Source organism: Macaca mulatta, chromosome 15, assembly GCF_049350105.2.
Source record: "Macaca mulatta isolate MMU2019108-1 chromosome 15, T2T-MMU8v2.0, whole genome shotgun sequence".
Classification (NCBI taxonomy): domain Eukaryota; kingdom Metazoa; phylum Chordata; class Mammalia; order Primates; family Cercopithecidae; genus Macaca; species Macaca mulatta.
This window is the reverse complement of record NC_133420.1, coordinates 78,271,655-78,296,993: the sequence shown is the minus strand read 5'-3', so window position 1 is coordinate 78,296,993 and position 25,339 is coordinate 78,271,655. Positions and strand designations below refer to the sequence as shown.

Sequence of the window (25,339 nt, the reverse complement as noted above, 5' to 3'; positions counted from 1 at the left end):
TAATCCTTATAATACAATAAAATGTCCTTAAACAGTAGTTATCATGATTCTGGTGTAATTACATACAGATTTGTTTTCTCTCTCTCTCTCTCTCTAGTCTGTAGGACACAGACTAAAGTTTTAGTTGTTTGACTTTTGATGTGTTACAGGAATCTTGAAATATGATGCACTGTGACTGTTTTTCTTGATTGATCTTTCTTTAACAGAAGCAGACCTTGGGAAGATTTGTTGCAAGAGAGCCGTGTACTAATAGGTAGAAACAGAAATGACTATGAAAACCAGATGTTTTGTCTGGGCTTCTATTGAGAAACAGGGTTTCCATGTTGGCATATATAATTTTTCTCTTGTTTACCCACACTGATTAAAGGCCATTGATCTAGTGGTGTGCACAATTGCTGTGTGCAGTACTCATTTGCATGCTCTTACCACTGTGGTTTCTATACAACATGATATTTCTGTTGGCAATATAAGTTTATTACTTCAGAATGGTCATATTGGAAATCCAGGATATGAGCAATATTTATTTTTATTTAAAATTACTAGGGGGATTTGTTAGACAATGCCTAGTTTCCTGACATTGGCAAGAGGCCTTGAAATTAGAGTTTCCCCCTAATTTTCAAGGGTAGATTTGTATTACATGTACATTTTAACTTGTTATTATTGTAGGATTTTATTTGCTTCGATTTACAAAATTCTATGCTTACTCTATTTTGTCTTCACAAGACTCTAAACTCTTCTCCTTAGGAATATCCAAAAGATATTATTTGTGGTTCTGATCCTAGACTGATTTGGTTTGTTTTCAGAATCTAAACCACTTAAAGAAAAGAAAGAACTGATGATACAGTTATAATTTTATTCTGTTTTAATACTGTGTAGTCTAACATGCTGTGGTACATTTTTCCCACAGGTTCATATCCAGCTTTCAGAGTGGCACCGTGCGATTTTTCTTCCACAGGCCTGGCTTGCATACATGAGTCGAGCTTATCATGCCATTTTACAGGTAATGAAACCACAGGATAGGTTTGCTTTGGCGAAATGTCTCCTTATCTCTCGTTTTACTGGAAATGTGTATTTAATATAAAAGCAGTTGGAAAAACAGCACTACCAAAAATGTAATGGTTGTTTTTGCTCATAAAAGAATGTGAGGCATATATATATATTTATTTATTTATTTTGCATTGCTGCACTTAAAATTAAACAGCGATGCCCCCCAAATCCGTGTCTCCCATCCAGAACTCCCTCCTGAGCGCTACTCTCCTCCATCCTGCTGCCTTCTGGACATCCTCGCTTGGCTGCCCCACAGCACCTGACTTGAGTGCATCGCAAACTGAGCTCATCGTCTTCCATTATACCAGTACTTCCTCAAGCTGGACTTGCTTACATCTCCAGCCTGATCTCTTAAACCTTCCCCCAGATTTATATGTTTCAGTCTTGTTAAATTTCTTTGTTTTCCTAAACTCAGTATGTCTTTCATAACCTCTTAGCTTTTACACACACTATTCTTTCTGTCTCTGACCCTGCCATTCCCTCTTTACCCACCTAATTTCTACTTGTTCTTTACCTACCCAATTTCTACTTGTTCTCTAGATCAATTTATCTGGTCAGGCACTGTGTGCCTTACTTCTCTCGCCTTGGATTATATGCCCTTCTTGTGTACTTGCTTAGTATCTGAGCTTCCCTTTTTGAAGCCCTTATCATGTTAGTTATTTGGCGAGGACCTCCAGTTGTCTCTATGCTCCTAAGGGCAGGAGGTCTGTTGTCTCTGGCCCTGACATAAGTGTCTAGACATACTAGGTGCTCATTAAATGAATGAGATATTCTCAATTTGAGTTTATTTGATCCAATAATATTATAAGTTATAGTTCGTTAATTTTTAAAATTAGAAATAATTTTTAATCAGTTGGGGAATATACAGTTAACAATATAAGAAAACAACTAGCTTAATTGTTTTTCCTAGCTTAAAATTGATTATTAAGAATAATAGGAAAAATCCGATGCTACTTAAGTAATTTATGTCCCAGAATAAGATTTCCGTGGAGGGTTAGAAGTGCGGTATTGTGGTTAGAGATAACAGCTCTCCTATAAAATGAGGTGAGGGAGTGAGGGGGGCATAGGATAGGTTGAGATGAATGACTGTCTGGGCAATGGTGTTCTAATCGCAAAACCTTTTTGCAACCCATCTTATGGATCCTAGAACTCGTAAAACACTAATGTATCTTCAGAGATTCTGATTCATTAGAAGTGAATAGGGGACCAGGAATCTCCGTGTTCTACAAGCTGCCAGGTGATTTAAATCCACATAGTCTACCAGCCAAACTTTGAGCAAATGGTTTTAGAAGATCCTCTAAATGTACTGTAATCTGCATTTTAAAGATGTTCCTTTGGAATCATCATTTTCTTTTGCTTATTGTTTCCTTACTCAATTTTTATCTTCAGCAGCATCTGGGCACCCAGCATGTTTTGGATAAATGCATGAGTGAATGAATGAATGACTCATGTCTCTATATTTCTTTAACAGCCAATTACAGTTTTTAGTCAGGAAGCATGAGATTGCAAGTCAGAGTATGCACTTTTTCTCACATTCATTTTTCCCCAAGTAATGTTGAGTTTTTTCTTCACCAAACTATGGAACATGTTTTATTGGGGAGGTCCCATGCTGGGTGTGTGGGACACTGAGGGCACTCCTTCCTCACAATGAGCTCCCAGCCCATTGGTGGAGGCTAACATGCCCAATAGCAATTCCAGTACAATATCTTTGGTACATTAATAAAGGATGTTCAAAATGCTGTGGGCACCTGGAGAAAGGGATGAAGAGCTCCTCCTCCTGCAGAATGAACTGAGAATTCTATTTAGCTCTTAGTGTAAGAAAGGCTAAATTGAATAGGATTATAGTATAATTCTGCAGATGACTTGCAATTGATTAAAAAAAAAAGCCGTGATTTTTTTTTAATAAGGGCTATGGTTTGTTGAGTAACTAGTGTGTGTCTAATACTTAACATATATTATTTCAATTAATCTGTACAGAACCCCTTTGAAGTGGATGTTATTAACCCCATGTATAATAGGATTATAGACGGGGAAGCAGGGTTAGCTAGGAAAGCAAAGCAAACAGTTCAGGAACCCAACAGGCACTAAATGAAAATACAGGAACTTAACCTGGATTTGTCTGACTCCAGAGCCTTAGCCTTTTCCACTGTGCCATGTATCTTCCCTAACACTGTCATTAATTGTTATAATAAATAATGCAAGTTTGTTTAATGTTTTAAAGGGCAGATCTATTTGATCTATGAAAAACCTGTCGATTTTTCATGATTTTTAGCAATGCAGGTCAATTATTCTGCTATTAAGGTGATGGTTGGTATCTTTATTTATCATTTAAAATCCCTTAACTTTGGATTTCCAGTAAGTCCAGTTCCATTGAGAGTTGGTGACAAAAGAAGAGAAAGTGAAAGGATGGATTAAAATGAGATTTGCAGTATTATTTAAAAGTACAGCAGTGTGTTTTAGGCTATCACTATTACTTGAAAGTACACTGATGCATTTACGCTTAAACAAGTTTTTTAAATGAGTCCACACACTTAAATAGAGTTTATGGTATCTTGGAATAATTGGAGCAACTGCCAGACTCCTTGTCTATATCAAGAATTTCTGTCCTAGAAGACACTTTTTCTGTACAGGAATTACAGTTACTTCCATCTGGTGCTAGACATATTTTTTAGCATTAAACTAGAGGATCATTTCGAGGAGCGATGTTTTATTCAGTTAAGCCTAGGAAACCCACTAAAAGGTGCATTCTCCATTACTTCCTGGAGGCTAATTAGGATGTAAGTCTGAGATCTGAACACTACTTGTAGCTTCTGCTTAGATGTCTGCTTCAAGCCTTACCTAATTTTTCCGTAGGAACCTGGGGTTTTTAACTATAAGCATATCAAAGTGGTTGACATGGAGAGGTATTTAGATTTCTTCCCATTAAGATGAAAAATGCAGATAGAAGCTGACTGACAGTACAGAGGCCATTTTGGTTAGGAGCCCTCTACAGTCTTTATATTGTTACCCTTCTGGGATGCTGTGGAGGTTAAGGTCTCCAGCCTTTGTGAAAAGGGCTCTTTGGAATTGTAAATATGATCTCAAACGGGAGAGAGGTATGAAAGCAAATTAACTGTAGGCGTTTTTTCCTGAATTGGCCGTCTAGTTGCCAAATAATCTGAAATCAGAGCCCAGAACAGGAACTGCAGCTTCTAATAAGTTACTCTATGACAGCTTATACTTTTTTTCCTTTTTTGTGTGTGTATGTTTGTTTTGTTTTAAATGTATAGGAAGCTAGGTGAAATTACTTACTATAATCAACAAGTTCTTATGGTATAGGCTAAAGATTAAAAATCAGAGGGGATAGCTAGATTAATCATTGGAATCTACAGGCAATCCAAAAATCCTCAATTCAGGTGATCACTGTAGCCATTTTGCTCCCAATAAGTTTTTCTCAAAAATGTTAGTCAGAAAAGCAGAGATGACTGAGATGAATGCTGCTGGATCTCTCTATTACCAGTACGTCAAGAATTGGAAGGCAACATGAATCTGAGTAAATAGCCCAACATAGATTGGCTGGCAGGGATTAATGAGGGAGACATTCCAGAAAAGGAGATGGAAAAGAACAGACTCAGAGAAAGAAAAAACATGAAAACGACTTAGTCACAATAGAATGGTTGTGCTGGTTTGTGACTTCAGGGAAGATTAAAATGGTAGGCCTTCTTAAGAAGGTGCATGTATTCTAGTTTTCTTGTGTTTTGTTTATTTTTAAACAAATTTTAACCTTTTAATTTCTTGTTCCTTGCCTTTTTTGGAAAAGCATTATAGGAAATGTTTTAGGGGTAAGGAGGCATAATTTAAGAAGCATAACTGAGACAGGCAATAAAAATTGTTTTATACTTTGTTTTGCCTGGACTCCTGGGAGACCAATATTAATATCTTGCTAGTTTCCAAGAAACAAACAGGAGAATGAAAGGGCCAGAATTCTATCTTTGAAAGTATGGGATATGATTGAAGCAAACAAACTATGAAGGATGTGAATAGAGTGTCCGTTACATCTCAGAGTGCCTGAGCTGGCAAGCCCCAGCGTATGGCGAATTGGGAGTTGTGCTAAATACGCAAACTCTGTAGATTGATAAATAGTCTTTGACCTCACAGGGTGAGTAACTGTGAGAAGTACTAGGACATATAACTTTATAGTCTGGATATTAGATTTTTGGGAACCTCTTACTCCATGAGATTATACAGGTAAAAATATGGGTTATTTCAGGAAATATTTAGATAAATTCATGAAAGATGGTTTTGTAAGAAAATAAGAGGGGGGTAGAGATCTTTGGTTATTGACAACAAATCTAATAACGGTAGCTATTATTTGTTATCAGGCACTATGCTAAATAGGCACTTTTTTATATTATTTAATGTCATGCTTTAATACCATGAGATATTTGTTGGCCACATTTTACAAATGAGGGAACTGAAGCTTAGAGAAGTGAAGTAACTTGTCTGAGTTTACACAGCCAGTAAGTGTAAATGGCATTAGGCCAAGGCATTCTGAGCCTATGTCCTTAACTCTTCAATGTGTATCACTTTTCTAAGTATGGAGAGATATATACTTTTCTTCTATAGACTATATCTTAGAACTCTAAAATCAATAAGAAAAAGACAGCTAATAGAAAAATGGACAGAATAGAAAAATCCTCATAGTTAAGTAAGATGTGAAAAGATGCCCAATCTCACTAGTAAATAATGAAATAACATTAAAACCATAGTGAAGACCGTTTCATATCCACCAAAATGGTAAAAATTAAAAGCCTGACAGTTCTGATTGCTGGTGAGAATATGAAGTAACCAGAACTCTTGTTTACTGTTTGTGAGATGTAAACTGGCACATCTACTTCTGCTAATGGTTGGGCATTACACTGCTGAATTCTTGTCCAAGTTAGGGCCCATCAACAAATCAATATTTTAATCACATTTAGATAACGTAATTGGTGATGGAGTAGAAGGGGAAGCATCTGATTAAAATAATTCTGAGTAAAAAAATGGAAAAGATAATACATATTTAAAGGCCTTGGACTTGAACAATGTTAGCAATATTTTTTTCACATGGTAGAATTTGGGAATTATGGTATCTATTTTTATAAGTTCACTCAAGAAATAGAATTGTGATGTGGAGCTGTTGGAGAATAAATTATGTTGTATCTTACCTGAATCTTAAGTGTTACGTGCTTTATCTAGCTTGTTTTCTATGTTTCTGTTGTAATACTGGTGTATGTCCCTCAATCTTGGTATATTTTGGTGTTAGCTAAAATTATCAGTTGCTAACAAAGGCAGATCACTAGCATGTAGGAGATTTTTTAAATGGGGCCTCTGAAATTCAAATTTGATTCAGTAAGTATCCCAAAATGAAATTCTCTGCACTAAATTTGCCAAACATACAACTTCTCTAGGATTTTACCTCTTTGGTGAATGTAGAAATACCTGAGCATTGATGTGATGATTTCTCCTCACACATTCTTTTTCATAATCTAATATCCTATCCTGAACACTTAAGGCCAAATGGGAAATGATATATCTGTGTTTTCCAAAGAAATTTTAAAATCACTTCAGCCATCGAGTTTGCATGCTGATTTATGCTGTGATTTTTGCAGGGAAGACTAGGAGAGCTGGAGTTGCAGTTAAAACATGGAAAAGAAGAACCTGAGGAGGTGCAGTACAAAAAGAGCACAGCCTGGCTCTGGTAAGGGTTCGTGTTCGGCTGCCCATTATTTGTCATGGGAAGTGAGCTATGAGGGGAAAGGTAACTACTTTGAAGGCTTTAAGATTAGTAGGTTTAACTTCTATATAAGCCTGAAGGGGAAATGACAGAAGAGCTGATAGATGTATTCCCTAGATAGAAGATGGAGAGCTTTATTTATAAATTATACATACACACACACATGCACACACACACGCGCACACACACACATTCTAAAACAATGTGGAAACAGTTTGCTTTTTCCCTTTTCCACCTGTAACTGATATTTTATATGCTTTTGAATGAAAAATTCTGTTTTTCCCACTCTGTTCATTGCTTTCCTACCTCACATGTAGTCAAGGATTACTTCTCCCCTCTTCTGCTCCCATTTTCCCCAAGACATAATTATTAGGAGCAACTTTACCACGTCATGGCTTTAATTTCTTTGGCAGACATTTCCTAGGGAATTCCCACTATATTATCTAGAAATATATTAGTACTGGCTCATAAAAGCAACTTAAATTGTTACATGGGTTGAGAAGAATACTCTATCAGATTTGTGTTTCACCAGCCTAAATGTAAGTAAAGTGCCTAAATAGCTTTGCCTACAACCACAGGTTGCTTTAATCTGAAAATCTGTCCAATGGTTATTTAATTATAGGTTTTCATTTACTGACAATTGGCTGATGTAGAAAAGCAGAAACTGTGTGTGTGTTTTTGATTAATTGTATTCTAAGCCGTATTTTCTAGATTTGTAAAAAAAAAAAAAAAAAGGCAATGAAGTTTAAACATTATGATATTGGATTTAGGATTAGAGGGTTTTGCATCCTATTTGCTCATACCTTTTGCATCTATTTTTCATTTAATCATCTGAAAGTGATAATTGGTGAAGTAGTATATTTGCTAAGTTCTTTAAAATATGTAGAAAGACCTATCGATACCTATTGCTGGTGAAAACTCATGGGCTGTGTATATATGGGTATAAAGGAGACAGGTCCCTAGAAGTTTCTTAAGAATGATATAGGCTGGGTGTGGTGGTTTACACCTGTAGTCCCAGCATTTTGGAAGGCTAAGGCAGGTGGATCATTTGAACCCAGGAGTTCAAGGCCAGCTTGGGCAACATGGCAAAACCCTGTCTTTATTTAAAAAAAAAAAAAAAAAGAAAGAAAGAAAAAAACATTTAGTTAAACCTGCAGTGACTAATAAGCTACCTTGAAGTGAGCTCTTCATCATCCTCACTTAATTGGAACACAATCCCAAATCTAAGTAAAGTCGTCACTTGATTTATTATTTCAAAAAGTATTTATTGAGTGTCTGTCATGTGCCAGGCACTGTTCTAAGCACAGAGGAACAGTAGTGAATAAAGCCCCTTCTTTGTCCTTCCAAAGCTTATACTTGAGTAGATGGAAACCTATAATAAGCAAATAAACAAATGGAATATGATAGAAGTTGATTCGTGGAAGAAAAATAAAGTATGATAAAGGGAATAGAGAGTGAATGAGGCTTGAGTGAGGTTGGGGGGTGGCGCTACCATTTTCTGTGGGGCGAACAGAGTCTTTTTAATAATGTGACATTTGAATGAGACCTGAAAGAAGTGGTGGAGTGAGCCAAGCTGATATGCAGAAGAGCATTCTAGGAAGAGGAAACAGTGAATTCATCACAGGCCCTGGGAGTGTACCTGGCAAAGCCTGTGTGGCATAGAGAGAGCAAGGATGGAAATAGTGGACATAAGAGTAGGGAAGTTTGGGAGATTGCAGGGTGGAGAGTCTTTGTCAGCACAAAGAGGACTTTGTGAGTGAGATGGAGAAACATTGGCAGATCTTAATCATAGAATTTGACTCATGATTTAAAAGGACCACTCTAGCTGTTATGTTGAAAATACACCCTGCGGGGCATGGTTAGGAGTCTGTTGCAATAATTTAGGCAAGAGATAATAGTGTTTTAGACTAGGATGTTATTGTGGAAACGTACATTGATTTTGAATCATTTTAAGCAGATACCATATGATATAAATGCTAATACTTGAAATAAAGGATGTGAAAGAAAGGGATCAATCAAAGATATCCCAAGATTTTAACTCTAAACAAAAGTATGGCATTTCCATTTAAGACAAGGAAGACTAGAGAAAAGCAGGTCTGCGTAGAGTAGGAATCAGATTTTGTACTTAGGCCTGAGATGCCTCATCAGCCTCCAGTTAGAGATAGCAAGCAGGTTGTTGACTAGTCTGTAGTTCCAGGGAGAGCTCAGGGCTAGAGAGGTGAATTTAGTGAACATCAGCATATTGATGGCATTTAAAATCATGATGCTGGGTAAGGTCACTTAGGGAGTGAATACAGAAAGAGAAGGTTTCAAAAGATTGAGCCCTGGTTCTATATTTAAAGGTGGGGAAGATGAAGAGGGAACCAATAAAGCAGATGGAAAATTAGTTATCAGTGATGTAGAAAAAGAAACAAAAGAGGGTAAAATCTTAAAAGCGAAGGAAAGAAGGTGTTCTAAGAAAGGAATAACCAACTGTGTCAAATGCTGCTGTTACGCTGCAGAAGATAGGGACCGAGAATTGAGCATTAGATTCAGTCTCTTGAAAATAATTGGTGATCATGACGGGAGCTGTTTTGGTAAGAGTTATTGAGACAAAAGCCAGGATCTAGAGAGAGTGGAAGGAGATAACTAGGGTCATCAAGTATAGATAATCTTTTACAGGAGTTTTGATGTATAACAGACTAAGAAATGGGGCAATAGCTGGTGGGCTTGTTCTTCTTTCTTCTTTTAGAGGGTGGATACTACAGTAGGTTCACATACTAAGGGGAATAATACAAGTAGAGATGGAAAAATGTGTGATGCAGCAGAGAGGAGGGAGTAGAGAAGTAACTTTAGTGCACAAGTGGAAAGTTTGACCTTAAATGTAAGTATACATAGGTCATCATTTGTAAATATCCCACATTGACCAATGAAATATTACGTTGAATGGACTATATTCCATTTAGGAATACAGAAACTAGACAGTACATTTTAGAGAAATTTACAGTCAAATGCTTTTGAAAAATAAAAGATTGAGATCTATAGGAGGTATTGCACCTGTCTGAATAACTTGCCTCTTAAGAGTGACTCATTCTCAGAGTGCTGAATAGCTAAGATTTTATTATATATCAAATGTAAATATTTATGAATGTCAATATAATTTGTATTTAAATGCAATAACTTTAATAATGTTTATGAAACCTTTAAATTTATAAAATTCAATGTTTATATTGAAAACAATCCTTTTAAAAAAGTAAATTTGACAGCAAGTGGTTATTTTTTACTTTATCTTGAAAATTCTATATTGAATTAAAAAATTTGGTTCTGTAAATATTTGAATTGTACATACCTTCTTTCTAACCCACAAGTATAATTATTTTCTTTTGGTTTTCCCGTGACTATATAACAAAAGTTTGAAATTGCATTTTCTATAAACACATAGCAACTATTTCATATGTACAATTTGGAAATTGTAAATTGATGTTTTGGTGAGCTCTCAGGTGAAAAAGAGAGACTGTCTTAGTCCATTTGGGCTTCAAAATGCCACCACATTGGGGATTAGGATTTCAACATGTGAATTTGGTGGGGTATGCAAACATTCGGTTCATTGTAGAGACTAATATAACGGACACTTGTATACGCACCACTCCATCTGAGATAATACTGTTACAGTGCTGTCGTATATCCCCTCTCAGTCACACATTCACCTCCTCCTTGCCTCCACTCAGTGACCTCATGAACAGGAAAATGAAGCTGTCTTTGAAGCAGAGCCCTTATTACAGTTCTTTCACCTTACACTAAAATTCTAGTACAGTTTTAAGATCTGGAGCCATTGCTGGATGTTCTTATTAATTGATGAAAAAGAGAAAGGAATGATTTCTTGTTCTACCATAAACTCTTATTTATTTTCCGTCTTTATTGCAGGGTTAGAGACATGCTGACTGATGAGATCACCAAGGCAGCTGCAAAGTAAGATCCATTTAGTCTTTTATCAAACATTTTTTATAAATACTTTTTCCTGGCAGGTACATGGTACATACATTTTCTCCTTTTAGGGCATGTCATAACTTTAAGGATTTTAAAGTACTCTTCAATTATTTTTCAAAAAAATTAATCGTTACCCTTTCTTATAGTAGGTGAATTCTTACTACATGTCTTTTTGTGAAAATACAGAGGGATTGGTACTAACATATAACTTTTACATCAGGAGTCACTGAAGTTGAGCCCCTGCTATATACCTAACAGATGACATGTGCTTTGGTGCAGACTTAAAGGATTGTAATTTAGTTCAAGGGGATAAAAAAAAAAATCCTTGCTAATATGAGTTATGTTGGTAGTACTTCCTTTTGTTCCATTGGTGTTACTGGGTTCAACATATCTAAAAATTGAATTTTTAAATGCTAAAAACTAATGCCAAGGCCCATTAAAAAAGCAGTTTTAGTCATGTGCTTATGGTGTTTTAACAAAAATTACTTGATTGTCACTGCCTTGATGGTTTTTATTTACCTTAAGCCAGCTCTCACTAAAGAATACCCAGAACTTGCTTGAACAATCTCTTCAGGTTCCTTTGTTAACTAATAAGTTGACTAATTGTTCCTGGCAGTAAGTTACATGTCAGTTACACTCCTCCCTTCCACCATCTCCTTTAACTGCTGCCATTTCTGTTTGACTCCTTTCTTTTTCGCCTTCAGCTAACATAGATATACCTTTGACCTAGAGAATTTCATGTGTATTGAAAGTCCATATCATCTAGAAATTTTTAATTGTAGTATAGTTTATCCTTTTCATGTCACAAAACCTTCTGTAGCTAAATAGATTTTGCCTTAAAAACAAAACAAAAAATGATCTACCTTAGGGTTAGCTTTCTATTAGTAATTTCTTAAACAGACACTTAACTGTGAAGTCTGATCTCAGCAGATTATCACTATTCAGTCTCATGTCTTCTGGATACAGAGAAATAGAAGTGATAATCCTCCCCGACTCAGTCCTATGGAAGGCACTGGGAGATACCTGTTGATAAAATGAAAACTAAAGTACAGAGAGCTTAGATAGAGACTCATTTGTGTCTTTCTTTTCCAGTTTGGTGAATTGCAGACACAGTGGGAGAGGGCACAGTTGCGTATCAGAGGGGGAGGGGATGCTGGGATGAGAATGCAGGCTGTCTTTGACCTTTACCTGTCATAGTTTGTTCTCTTAGGTAGTCTACGTAGATCCTATTAAAAGCAGTGCTCTGACCTTTGCAGCAAAAAGCTTGAATGCAGAAGAAACTACCAACTTTCTCCTAAAGCACTTTATAATTTCCCCTGTCTAGTAGCTATTGCAATTTTCCATTCTAAAATTGTATTCCAGGGTGATTGTGATCTTCAGATTCATAAAGCATCACTTCGTGACTAGTACCTAAAGAAAGTGTGTTCACATGAGTAAAAATAATTCATGTTCTCGTGGCATTACCTTCTCATCAAAACTTACAAAGTATTTTATAGACCTTATTTTAATAAAACAATCTTGACAATACTAGGAATGGCAGCAAGTGAATAAGAGATATTTTAGGTCTGGAGGCTGAGAGACTGGTGATAGAGCAGGGGAAAAAAATCGTTCTGTCACCCTGTCGTCTTCTTCCCACTGGCTTCCTCCAACCCTGTGAGGTCTTCACTACTGCCCACTGCCAGCTTAGCTTCCCTATCCTTAGCTACGGCTGCCACAGGCTGATTTGGGTCAGGATAGGGCTTGTTTTGTTCAGAGCTAGAAGTTAAATGGCAAAAAGTAAAATACCAATCATGGGAAGATCCTGGTTTGTTCATTTAATAACCTTTTTAAAGCTTCAGGGATGGGGTAAGGGAGAATCAGAACACATATAAAACCTGATGATTGATGTAAATTTATTTCCATTATTATTTATTAAACAGATTTAAACCTGAAGATAAAAATCCCTAAAGTATTGAGTCACTTTACTAATATGTAATGTAATACTTTGTCCGTAAGAAAGCATCAGTGTAACTCATCCTTCCTTGTGCTTTTTAATTAGATTAATAACATCATTTTGTTTTAAAGGACAATTTAATTAAAATGTCAGTGGTGTTGCCTAAATAAATACTGTATGGATGCTGACATGTTATTATGCAAATTAGTTGCTGCCATTTGACTGTTAGGGGATAGTTATTGAGCAACAAGGTGATGAGTTTTTACTGAACCAGTTATAGATTCCCACCTCTCCAGCTCCTCCTTGAATTCATTTCACTAAGTATGTATTGAGTACCTTCTATCCATAAGTCATTGTGGCAGGCATCAAGGGAATGCGAAAAGTTAGTCATGGTACCTTTGTGAAATGTGTAACTTGGCCTAGGGCTGCACTGTGTAGAGTGGACTAGGTTTTTAATTCAAAGATTATTGTCCAAATATTCATTCATTCTGCAACCAAAGATCTTATTACCAGTGGTTTTAAATAAATTTTTCTCCATTACTTAAGAACAATACATACTCAGGTATGTCAAGACTAGTGAAGGATTTGAAATAAAATAGTTTTTGGTACTGTTTTAAAACTGAGGCTAATTTCTCTTTCAGAATTTTGGGGTTAAAAATAACTTTTTATGTTATCTTATCTAATGTATTTGTTTTATGACATTTGATACCCAGATTCTAGTGACCTCATGTTTTCTGCAGGATAATAAAACTGGGACTCTAATTAATTCTCAGATCACTCAGAATTTAAAACTATTTTTAAAACTCAGCTTTAGGGATTCATGACCATATTACAGTAGGAAAGGTCTCAGGATATTCTGTTAAAAGAAAGAGATACTATTAGAAATAAAATATTTAATTTTGTTTTTGTTAAATGATTTTATGGCTAGGGCACCTAGGAGTGACCAAATCCCACCTTGTTTCCTTGTGTTTTCTTATTAGCTATATGAGTGCTCAGTAATTCTCTTTGCAGAACTCTAGCAAAACCCAACTTGGTGCCATCTGCTTAGACCTCAAGGCTTCCTTCCCATTTTCTCCTCCAACCCTCCCCATTATAAATGTTGATGTCTTATTAACTTTTGACGGGCCTCACGGAGGAATAAATTGAGGTGGAGGGGGGTGAACAAAATGATCAAGACTTCAAGCCTTCACAGAGCTAAACCACTCTAAAGTGGGACTGAGAGGGGGAAGGAGGGATGGGCGGATAGGTAGATGGAAGGATTTGTTAATGGCAAGTCCTGAGTCCCATTCTTACCAAATGGAAGCAGAAATGCAAGAAAACATGTGTGCGCCAACAATTTAATACCCACTGACTCAGTGTTCAATTGAGACTATGGCTTGGGACTGGAGGTACTAGGCTCATTAAGGGAGCAGAGTTGAAAATCTTCCTTATCCCTCACATCTGTTGTAGTCCTGCCCTGAGGTAAGCAGGAAGTGGTTCTTGGATCATGCACTGAATTCAGATTCAAGTTTCAAGTCCAAATTTTGGGGAACATTGTCTGTATTCATGGGAAACCACATCATAGGACTGAGAACTGAACAATCTGATGGTATGGGTGCTCTTATTGCTGGAGTTCTGTTATAACAGAATTGGCAAACCTAGAGCATCTCATTGATGTCCCATAGGGGACTTTATAGGATCAGCTTGGAATTATGGAATAATATTAAATGTACATTTTCAAGTGGTAAGTATATTAAAAAGGTTCAGGTTTTTGTGTTAAATTCCGAAGTCAAACATAAGAGTTTATTGCTAATATTAGAAGGTTACCATTTAGATGATATAAAAAGGCAAGTTTCAGACCAAATAGTCTAAAAACAGTGCTTTTTCCTTTGTATTTTATGTGGGGTCTCCAAATTATATTTCAAACTGACTTTCAGGTTGATAGCTTTGCCATATTAAGAGAAAGAAGGAGAGGATAATAATGAGTGAGAAAAGCTGCCATGTGTCAAATTTTAAGGTGTGCAGTCTGAAGTGGTTTGCTAGAAGCCAGTTCAACGTACCAGTGCTTCAGAAAAGCCAAAGAGCATTCTATTCGGCTGGGCTTACTGACATAACTGTCTTAGTTATGTTTTTAGAACAAATCAATAATTTTAAATAGGCCAAAAATGACACAGAAGAGAGCCTAGGAAATGTAATGTTAAATGATGAAATAAAAATTTAGGAAGAAACAACTTACTAAGCTTGGATTTTTAAGTTATAAAAAGGCATAATGACCCATACTACATTGATAAGAGTTCAGAATCAGCTCTAGACTCAGAAGGAAGGAAAGAAACTGTTGGCCTCAGGGAACAAGCAGACCTGCATTTACAAGACTCTGTGAAGGAATACAAGTTGCTTTTTGACTTCATCTACCCTCCTATATTAGCTCTTTCTCTTCTCCTGGTTAATACCAAAGTTCTCTGTTGAATTTTTTTTCCTTTTGAACAGGGAGAGTCCGGTAGTGAAAGGCAATGCGCTGTTAGCTCTAAGCAGCCTTGCTGTCGTCGTGTCTAGACATGAAGCCAGCCTCTCCTCAGACTCTGACGGGCTCCTGGAGGTTAGTTGGGGTAATTTAAACAATTGGGCTTTGGTTATGTCTTTTTAAGCCTGGCTTTAAGTAGCCTGGCCCTGGGCTTACAAGGTTAGATTCTGTGATTATGGCACCAAGTTATAGTACTTGATGGGCCTTTTTACTGTGAGCCTTAGTGTCTTCCTAACTTTGCTGCTTTTCTGTTTTCCTTTCTCCATCACAGTTAAGTGGTCATATCTATTTGAAGGTGCCAATGTTATGCCATAGGGGTTATCTTTTTGTATTTACATCAGTGGTAACCAATCTTACAAGGTTAACTAGGCTTACTGAAAGTGAACAATGCTGTCAAAATGATAAATAAGCAGTGTTTATTGACTGAAAAAAAATGTACTTTGCATTTTAATTGTAGATGTCAATGACAAAGTGCCTATTCATTTTTGCAAGGCAGTTATTTCTTAATTAAACATGTGGTGAGCTGGCCACTGTTCATTTCCAGTGTACTTTCTTGGATAATTCATATCTGTCTAAATAAAAAGGCATGAATTTATTCTTGTTTTAAGTCTCATTATCTGGTAGCCATCATCATACAGAGACGACATAACTGAGTTGTTAAAAAATATAGGCTTTGGAATAGGAAAGTCCTATATTTAGATCCTATTACCTCCACTTACTACCTCTGTGGCCTATTTGTAGCAATTTCCTCTTTCAGAAGCTATTTCCCCATCTGTAAAGTGGAGGGATAACAATACTCACCAGATAGGATTATTGGAAGGATTAATGAATTAATATATGTGAAGCACAACAGCTCGTAGATACTAAGCTCTCATTAATAATAACCATTCAAAACTATTCAGTCTGTCTCTGTCCTCAAGGAGTATCTTATGGGCTATCTGTATTCTATTTTTGTTGTGAGTTTTTTTGGTGGTACACTAAAAACAACCAACTCTGATGACTCATTTAAACAAAAAAGGAACAGGAAGTATATGGAATCTAGAAGCCCATGGAATTGAAGGCAAAGCTTAAAAACTGAGTTTTGGGAAAAACAAGAACCAAGGCAAGTTGGGGAGTCCAGGCAACAGGTACTAACGAAACATCTAAGCAGACCACCTCCAGTGGGCGAGAACAACTTCAGTCATTTATTGTCCTTGTATCACTTACTTAAAATTCAGAGTCCCTTGGGTCCTAGGCCTACCCCTTGGATAGTGTAGGACAGCCAGCTTGATTGAGCATTTAGCCTTCAAATAGGGGGGAAGACGGAACTCTGTAAAGGATGCTACTACCAGTAAACAGAGAAATAGTGCTGTGTGGCAAAAGCCATGGATATATATTACATGTAGGGAAGGGAAAGAAGCCAAGGGATTATTGCATGAATGATATTAGTTAATTACCCTATGAAAATTTAATTTTAAACTTAGAATCTTACTGATAAGAAAGATGGAAATTTTATAGAGAGGAAATGTTTCATGTCTTTCAGAGAGCCATGGAATATTTTAACAGAGGCAACATGCTGCATAGATCTACAACCTAAAAAGTCAATGCCCCTTTCTATGATCCCTTCACTTTGGTGTTATTTTTGTCAAACTACCAGTTATACAGTATTTTCCCCAGTAATAAAGGGGTCTAGCTCAGAGTTTGAGTTCCAGCCTTTCTCACTTTCTCCTCCACACCAACACACTGCAACACACATTGAGAAACCACACAGTCCAAAGATAGGGCTTTGCTTTTATTCATGATGACCTTGCCTTTAGCTATTACTCAATGCAAATTCAAGACCTCATTATTTAATTAAGGTTGAAACTTTCAAACATTATTCAAACCTGCATATGACCACCAACAAAAGATTTGAAGATGTGACAGCCTTGTTTGATTCAAGGAATTACAATAATTCCAGTTACCATGTGAGTTAATGAATGCTTTTGACATCCATGGTCATGAGTGACTTTAATAACCAAGTTTTATTTTTAATGAGTGGGGTTTTGTTGTTTTGGTTTTGTGTTCTCTTTCCTCTTCTTTGTCAAACTGAAGATGATTCATGTTTTCTACCTAATCTTTCAGTGAGTTAGGTGAATGTTGTCAAGATGCTTGAAATGACAACTAAATGTTAATAGTCACCAGAAATGCTAGAGATGTTGATCAGAATTTTGTGGGCTGTTTATTGCCTCCTTTGTCACATAAGAAGTCATAGAAATGAGAATTTTTGAATTGTGTTTTTTGCACATCTGTCCTTTTAACCTCCATATTATCTTCACTATGATTCACTCAACGCAGGAGAGCTCTGAAGAGCTCTTGGATAGTTATGTTTTGCAGCATCTATCCTCTTCTGCTAACTTGTTCATAAAAGGTAAATCTTATTTCTTTTGGGGCACAGGTGAGGGTAAAATGTATATTTGTCAACTACCTGTACACCTCATACGTGCATGCTCATAGTCCAAGCAGATGAAGTTTACTTTTTGATGATAGCACTTTATTGTTTAATATAGAAGGGAGTTGCACCCTGGATTTAGAAATAATCTTTAGATTTGTTTTCTTTTTTCCATAATCATTTCATGTTTTTAATTCATCTGCAGGTTCAACCTAATTTCCTTTCAATGAAAGAGTGGATTTCCATGGTACTTGATACACTCTTGGTCATTGTGGATAGCCATTACCAACCCAGAGGGCAGCTTCTCTCCTGGTTTTATTATGTAAGTGCAAGAAATAAAACATGATCAGAAAACTCAAGGGTTGACTCTTAGGACATCAGTTGTTCACATGAAATCCATTATATAAAAGGCCAGGCACCGTAGCTCATGCCTGTAATCCCAGCACTTTGGGAGTCCGAGGTGGGCGGATCACCTGAGGTTGGGAGTTCGAGACCAGCCTGACTAACATGGAGAAATCCCGTCTCTACTAAAAATACAAAATTAGCCGGGCGTGGTGGCGCATGCCTGTAATCCCAGCTACTTGGGAGGCTGAGGCAGGAGAATCACTTGAACCCAGGAGGCAGAGGTTGTGGTGAGCCAAGATTGCACCATTGCACTGCAGCCTAGGCAACAAGAGAAAAACTCCATCTCAAAAAAAAAAAAAAAAGAAAGAAATCCATTGTATAGTGTAATGATTCTCATCCCTGGCTATTTGTTAGAATCACCTAGAGAACTTTAAATACACACACACAAGAAATATTATATATATAAAATATGGAAATATTACATATAAATTATAAGAAATGTCTATAAATATTAATATATATGTATGTACATATGCATATATAACATGTGAAATATATATATACACACACATATAAAAAGAAATACTGATGTGTAGTCCCCACTGCTGATTTAATTGCTCGTGGATAAACTCTGGGCATCAGCATTTTGAGAGCTCTCTCAGTTATTCTAATGTGTAGTCAGGGTCGAGAGCTACAGTTGTAGTAGAATAAACGGTGTCTGAAATGTGGGGACTCCAAGTTTCTAGCCATAGTTTTTTTTTTTCATTTCAGGTTGTGTGACCTTGGGCAATTCACTCAACCTCTTTGAGTCTTTTTGTCCTTATTTATAAAATGAAGGAATTGAACAATATAATCTGCAATAATTGTAGCCCTTGCTCCCCCTTTCTTGTTTTTGTGACTGTTGACACTTACTTCATCATTCTTATTTTTCTTATCTGCAAAATGAAAGTAAAAATTAATGCTTTGCCAACTGTCTAAAAAGACTGTGAAGATCAAATAATATATTTTATGTAAAAATGTTTTGAAAACCGTTAAATACTCTGTAAATACAAAGTAATGTTGTTGATCATTACAAAAAAAAAAAAAAAGCCACCTGTTACCTATCCTCTGTCTTCATGCTTGTATTCTAAGATTTGAAGCAAAATGAGAAAACACTTTTTTGTTTAGGTTTCCTTTTCCTTTTATTGGTCGTAGTACATGCTTTATTTCAATATCTGTGTAGAACTATTTTGGTTCTACCCTATTACTATCCATTGCCTAGGGAATTATAATGATCATGGGACAATCAGCTGAGTGGCAGAGGATTATAGTTGATTTTAATAAAAATACAATACAAATTCTGAACTGTTGCTAAGATCATGAATTTAGCCTAAAACCTCAATGCCGAAGGTCTTCTCTGTATATTGTGTGTGCCTCTGTCCTCCTGCCCTTGGGAAGATCAGGTATGTATTCATCAGGCGCTTTGGGTTTAGAGCTAGATTTTTAACCATAGTCAAGGTTAAAAAAAAAAAATGACTTATGAGATGATGTAGAATTAAATTGGAAGCTAAATTTTGCTCAAAAAGTTAATTGCTGTATGATGATTTATTTTCTATCAAAAGTGTTCTTATTTCTTTAATGATGAATGAAAACTTTAGATGCTTATTTAGAGGTCTTTGTAATAACTATCTAGTTCAGATACTCACCAGAGCAGGGCACTGTATGAAATTTCTCATATGCTGCTTAGTTCTTACAAACCAATAAAAATAATCTCTTTACTAGTCAGCTCTGATTGCCTCTTACCTTTGTGAGATTTTGCATTACCATACTTTTCAAAGCCGTGTTTTAAAAGTCACTTTATTTCCTGTGTGCTACCAGCTGGGTCGTTTTGAGTAACATTATCATTAAAATAGTGCTATATTAATTTAAAGTGTAACTTAGTATGTTTGATTTTTATCCTTAAAGTACCAAAGCTTAGAGAGCAAATGGGCCTAGAATTAAAAACACATTTCAATGTGCTTTGACTGCAAGGGACAACACCGTCCTTATGGTGTGTCTGAAATTTTAAATTGGATAATAGTGAGGAATGATAAATGGGCTTTCTTTCCCACTTGAGACATATTTATAAATATATATAATGTCTGGTAGAACTCTCTAACATGGGATTCTTATAGAAGCTGTTCATATTCAGCTGCTCTGTCATTTTATTAGGGCTGTTATTCATTTCTTTTCCCATAATTACATGTAGGAAGGGGCATATAGAGCTCTCCATTTCATTTTGAATAGCTGGTTATTGCTTTGTAACCAAAGGCTTTTAGGATTTCAACTTCCTTTTTAATTAAAAGGAATTAACCCCCTGTAGGAAATAATCCATCTACTGGGAAGTGTTCCCACCAAAAAATTTTGGGAGATGTGCCAATAGATCCCTGTGCTAAATTTATACTTGTTTCTCTATACTAAAGTTAAACTCTTTTCCTCTCTTTTCCTTTCTTTCCTGGAAAACTCCTAGCTTTATGGACATTTATAATGTGACTTGCTGGTTTGTCCAAGCTCAGATAGCTTCAATTTTTTTTTTTTTAAATATATACACATGTGGGCCTTTAGGAACACTGAAATTGTTTCAAGCTTTATAGTGAGGGAATTATAACCTTTAAAAGGAAAACACTTGTAATTTGGTTTTTCAAATTTAAAAGGATATTATTAATTGATTATTTAGTAGCAAAATATTTCATTAATAATGAAAACATAATCTATAGACAAAAATGTTTGGATTTTTAAAAAATGTATTATTTTGGGTGTCGGCCGGGGTGGATCTAAGAGAGGCTTGTGTGGTTTTATAGTGCTTTTATGATAGGTATGCTTCCTTCACGTTGTAAATAAAAGGCTAACCCTGTTTTCTTTCTTTGGCATGTCCTAGAAGTCCTATTCTGGTGAAAACACAGCTAGTGCCATTGCCCGTTCTGCTGCCGCCACGGCTTTGTCTCTCCTTGTGCCAGTTTTCATTATCTCTTGCAAAGAGAAGGTTGAGGAAATCCTGAACATGCTGACTGCCAGGTTACCTGGGAAACCAAGTGCTGATGAGTCTCAAGCCGTGCAAATCCACATGGGCCTTGCTTTAGGGATGTTTCTCTCTCGCTTGTGTGAAGAGAAACTCAGGTACAGTTTATTAAAATATTCCTGCTTTTCTTCTTTGTGATTTTTTGCAAAGGATTTTGTACCCATACACACCTATACATAAACATTGTATCTGAGCAACATGTGTTTGCCAAACTTTCTGAAATGGGCAAGTTGATCCTTTCTTCTTCTTTATGAGTAAATTTATCTATGTAAAATACCATCATGGAGGTGTTCGTGTATTTTAAGAGTTGCTAGTATTAAAGTGATTGGTTACTTGAAAATCATTTCATGCTTAGATGAAAGCCCCAGGTACCTACGTGTGGTGGACATGAGAAAAGTCTAATCTCATGGTGCTGTAAGTAAAAAGCTTCTTTTATTCTGGTTTATATGGGATGAAAATAACTGCCAATCTTTTGTTGACATCACTGTAAAATGAGAGGAGAGGATTGGCATATCTCTAGTGCCTAAGGAGTGTTGGGAATCACTGAATCACCTGAGAACTACATGTACCCAGCTTTAAATATTGCTTTTTTTCCTGTGCCCTAGCCGCATTTTTATAATCTTTAAAGAGTCTTAATCTGTGCATATTATACTGTGTGCTTTGTTCACTTTGATTGCTCATTTTTGGACTGCTAACTTGACCCTTGAATGGAGCTAATGGAATAGACTCAGGTGGAAAATTCCACTAAATCGGAAAGTTTTTTTTAGTGCATAAGTCTACTTTTGTTTTGTTTTTCATACTGCTTATTCTTTATTTTCTAGCAAGTCTTAGAATTTTATGTATCTACATTGATTGTAGTGGGATACAACATGAATATTTGCTTATCATGAATATTTTGATGTCAGTGACTTTTAATTATCCCTGTTTTCCTACATTGGAAATATGATAGTAGGGAGAGGCATTCTGTTGTGATATTAGATTCTTTTTAAATTCCTGGTTGGCAGAAATTAGCTGTCCAAAGGCAAGAACTGGTGTTGGTGTGGATAAACTGGATGACACTATGCTATATTTATTTCAGTTTGAGACCATTAAGTTCACAAACATCAGTATGTGAAACTTTTATGTGAATTGCTATTGATTTGGGGGAATACCATATTTCAGATGATCATTTTCAGCTCTTAGAAACATCTGTCAGATGATTGGGATGATTCTCTTAGTCTTTGAGGCCGTAAGTGCAGTATGGCCAGAATATTCATTTTGTCCTGTTCACCATCACTAATAAACATAGGTCTTGTTCTGGAGATGAATAAAAAACTGCCCTTTGCATGTGATTTGACTGTTACATATCTTATGTGTGTGACAGAACACAAAGTATTTTTAAAGACTTAAAACTTGAAAGTGATTTTTTTCCCTTTGCTAGTATGCTACAAATGACAGTCTCTTCACCATCTGTGTTCATGCTCTTTCTTTGGTATCTTTTCAAGCAACATGTTTTGCAACTAAAAATGAGCCGTGGCAGTTTAATTCGAGGCAACTCATTTCATCCTATTCTGGCTCTGACTACTTTCTTCACTAACTTAGGAGGAGATGCTGCTGCTTTTAGGCTGACAAGCTTGTATTTGTGGTTAACTTAATCATGCTCCCTGGAGAAACCTATGATGATTCCCCCAGAACTCTTGACCCTGCTTCCTAGGTTGTCTTCCACTCCTGTCTGTCTAACTTGAATTCACACCTGAAGGAAACCCTGGGCAAAGACATCAGGAAGCTCCTTCCTTAGCTGAGCACCCACCGAATAACTACAAATTTTAACTTTACCCTAATGTTCCTGTGTTTGATAGCATCCTCCTTCTACTTAGGGTCTGTGTGTTAGTAATGCCATTACTAATATAACTATTCATGGCTCCCACCTTCCCAATTTGTTGGAATTGAGGAATCTCAAATATTTGCCTTTTGATACTAATAAATTTTTTTACCAGGTAGTAACAATACTAACAGATAATTTCATTTTTGGAGAAAGTTTAAATTTTTTTCTAAAAGCAAGTGTTTTGAGAGCTGTTGATTTTGACTAGTCAGTGATATCAAATGTGTCCCAATGTGGTCCTTTAATGGGAACAGAATTAGGACAGTATGTTGTTTTTCAGAGACTAAAAAATCACCATGTAGAAGAGAATTATGAATCACATCTGTAATTGCAGCACTTTGGGAGGCCGAGGTGGGCAGATCGCATGAGCCCAGGAGTTTGAGACCAGCCAGACATGGTGGCAGATGCCTGTAGTCCCAGCTACTCTGGAAGCTGAGGCATGAGAATTGCTTGAGCCTAGGAGGCTGAGGTTTCAGTGAGCTGACATTGTGCCACTGCACTCCAGCCTGGGTGAGAAAGCAAGGCTGTCTCAAAAAAAAAAAAAAAAAAAAAAAAAAGAGAGAGAGAGAGAGAGAATTATGGAAATCATTTCGTTTTTTGCTAAGGCTTTTGAAAAATCTCTTGAATTTAAGTTCCAATCTAGAATTTATTCAGAAGACTCCTGAATATTGTTCCACAGCTTCTTGCTTCTGTCATAACCGCCAGAAAATACAAGTATAATTTCTTTAGCATTTGTTTAGGATATTTAAGTATATTTTACTCCAAAGGACAACTTTTATAGGATTTATTTAGTTAAAGCTATTAAGTCTGTATGTGCGATGCAAGAGATGTGCATGTGGGCATTTGTTTCATTGCAAAAAATCCTTCACCTTGAGCAAAACTGCTGTAGTCTTGGTTTGGGAAAATGTTTTAAAAAGTGCTCTCTGCCTGGTTGTCATTCCTGGAGTTACATTCCACTTAGCATGATCTGAAGTAGCAATATGAGAGTTGAGATGTAGGAATCTCTCACTACTAAAATGTCAGTGATGAAGCCCACAAATCGGCCTGAAGGGACAGCCATAGAACCTTTTAAGTTTTATTTTACTATGCAAGTCATACTTCACACCCAGGCATTTATAAAATCATCAGTTTCTGTATAAATGCAAACACATATAGGTCTAGGATTTTCTCCCCTTAAAAAAAATGTAAGTAAAGGAATAGAATTTACAGCCTCCACAATTGAGACATGAAAAGAAGTGACAGTCTTTGCAAGAAAGAGGTTTGGAATCATTATTGATAATGTCAGCTTAATACGTTAAGTATTCTGAAGAAAATCACTTAAGCGTTCTTAGAAATATTAATTTGGAATTCTGAGTTTATTTTTTATTTTTCAATGACTTAAAATTTGAATAGGCTGAGAAAAATCAAAAATAGGAGATTTTGTGTTTTTTGGTTTGCAAGTGATTATACTGCTCAGAAACCCAATTGTTGAATAATTTGTCAGACTTAGTTTCTGTAACTACAAAATAAGCATATGCAACTCATCAGTATTGTTACTTTTTAAAAGAGAAATGCTTGTATTTCCAGTAAAATATTGAGAGAATAATATTGTATTAAGCATTTTGGACAGTTGACTAATTTTAAATAATTCATTGTTTCCCCTTGATCTTCATTCAGTGATATATCTGGCCAAGAGATGAACCTTCTTCTGATGAAGTCTTTGGATGCCCTGGAAAATTGCTGCTTTGACACTAGTCTTGAATACAAGTATGTTGTTCCTATTTCCACTCTCACAGGTACTTAGACATTGCTTCCTACACTGCCATAAGTCTTGCATGCTATGGAGAAATATTTTTTATTTTTATTTTTTATTTCCATAGGTTATTGGGGAACAGGTGGTGTTTGGTTACATGAGTAAGTTCTTTAATGGTGATTTGTGAGATTTTGGTGCACTCATCACCCAAGCAGTATACACTGCACACAATTTGTAGTCTTTTATCCCTCACCTCCTTCCCACCCTTTCCCCCTGAATCTCCAAAGTCCATTGTGTGATTCTTAAGCCTCTGTATCCTCATAACTTAGCTCCCACTTATGAGTGAGAACATACGACATTTGGTTTTTCCATTCCTGAGTTACTTCACTTAGAATAATAGTCTCCAGTCTCATCCAGATTGCTGTGAATCTCATTAGTTCATTCCTTTTTATGGCTGAGTAGTATTCCATTGTGTGTGTGTGTGTGTGTATCTCACAGTTTCTTTATCCACTCATTGATTGATGGGCATTTGAGTTGGTTCCACGTTTTTGCAATTGTGAATTGTGCTGCTGTAAACATACATGTGAAAGTACTTTTCTGTGTAATGACTTCTTTTCCTGTGGGTACATACCCAGTAGTGGGATTGCTGGATCAAATGGTAGTTCTACTTTTAGTTCTTTAAGGAATCTCCACACTGTTTTCCGTAGTGGTTGTACTAGTTTACACTCCCACCAGCAGCGTAGAAGTGTTCTG

General features: G+C 36.3%; 1 protein-coding gene across 4 annotated transcripts in view; it reads left to right on the top strand.

Annotated features, from left to right (window-relative positions):
* The window catches only part of FOCAD (focadhesin), a 314,136-nt gene that overhangs the window by 225,692 nt on the left and 63,105 nt on the right, over positions 1 to 25,339 (top strand). For all 4 annotated transcript variants that reach the window (XM_077966008.1, XM_028835129.2, XM_077966010.1 and 1 more), the window contains 7 exons: positions 908 to 1,000; positions 6,678 to 6,766; positions 10,706 to 10,750; positions 15,168 to 15,276; positions 17,817 to 17,933; positions 20,853 to 21,091; positions 24,511 to 24,600. In XM_077966008.1, coding sequence (XP_077822134.1) covers positions 908 to 1,000; positions 6,678 to 6,766; positions 10,706 to 10,750; positions 15,168 to 15,276; positions 17,817 to 17,933; positions 20,853 to 21,091; positions 24,511 to 24,600 — 782 coding nt within the window. The remainder of the gene's footprint in view (positions 1 to 907; positions 1,001 to 6,677; positions 6,767 to 10,705; positions 10,751 to 15,167; positions 15,277 to 17,816; positions 17,934 to 20,852; positions 21,092 to 24,510; positions 24,601 to 25,339) is intronic.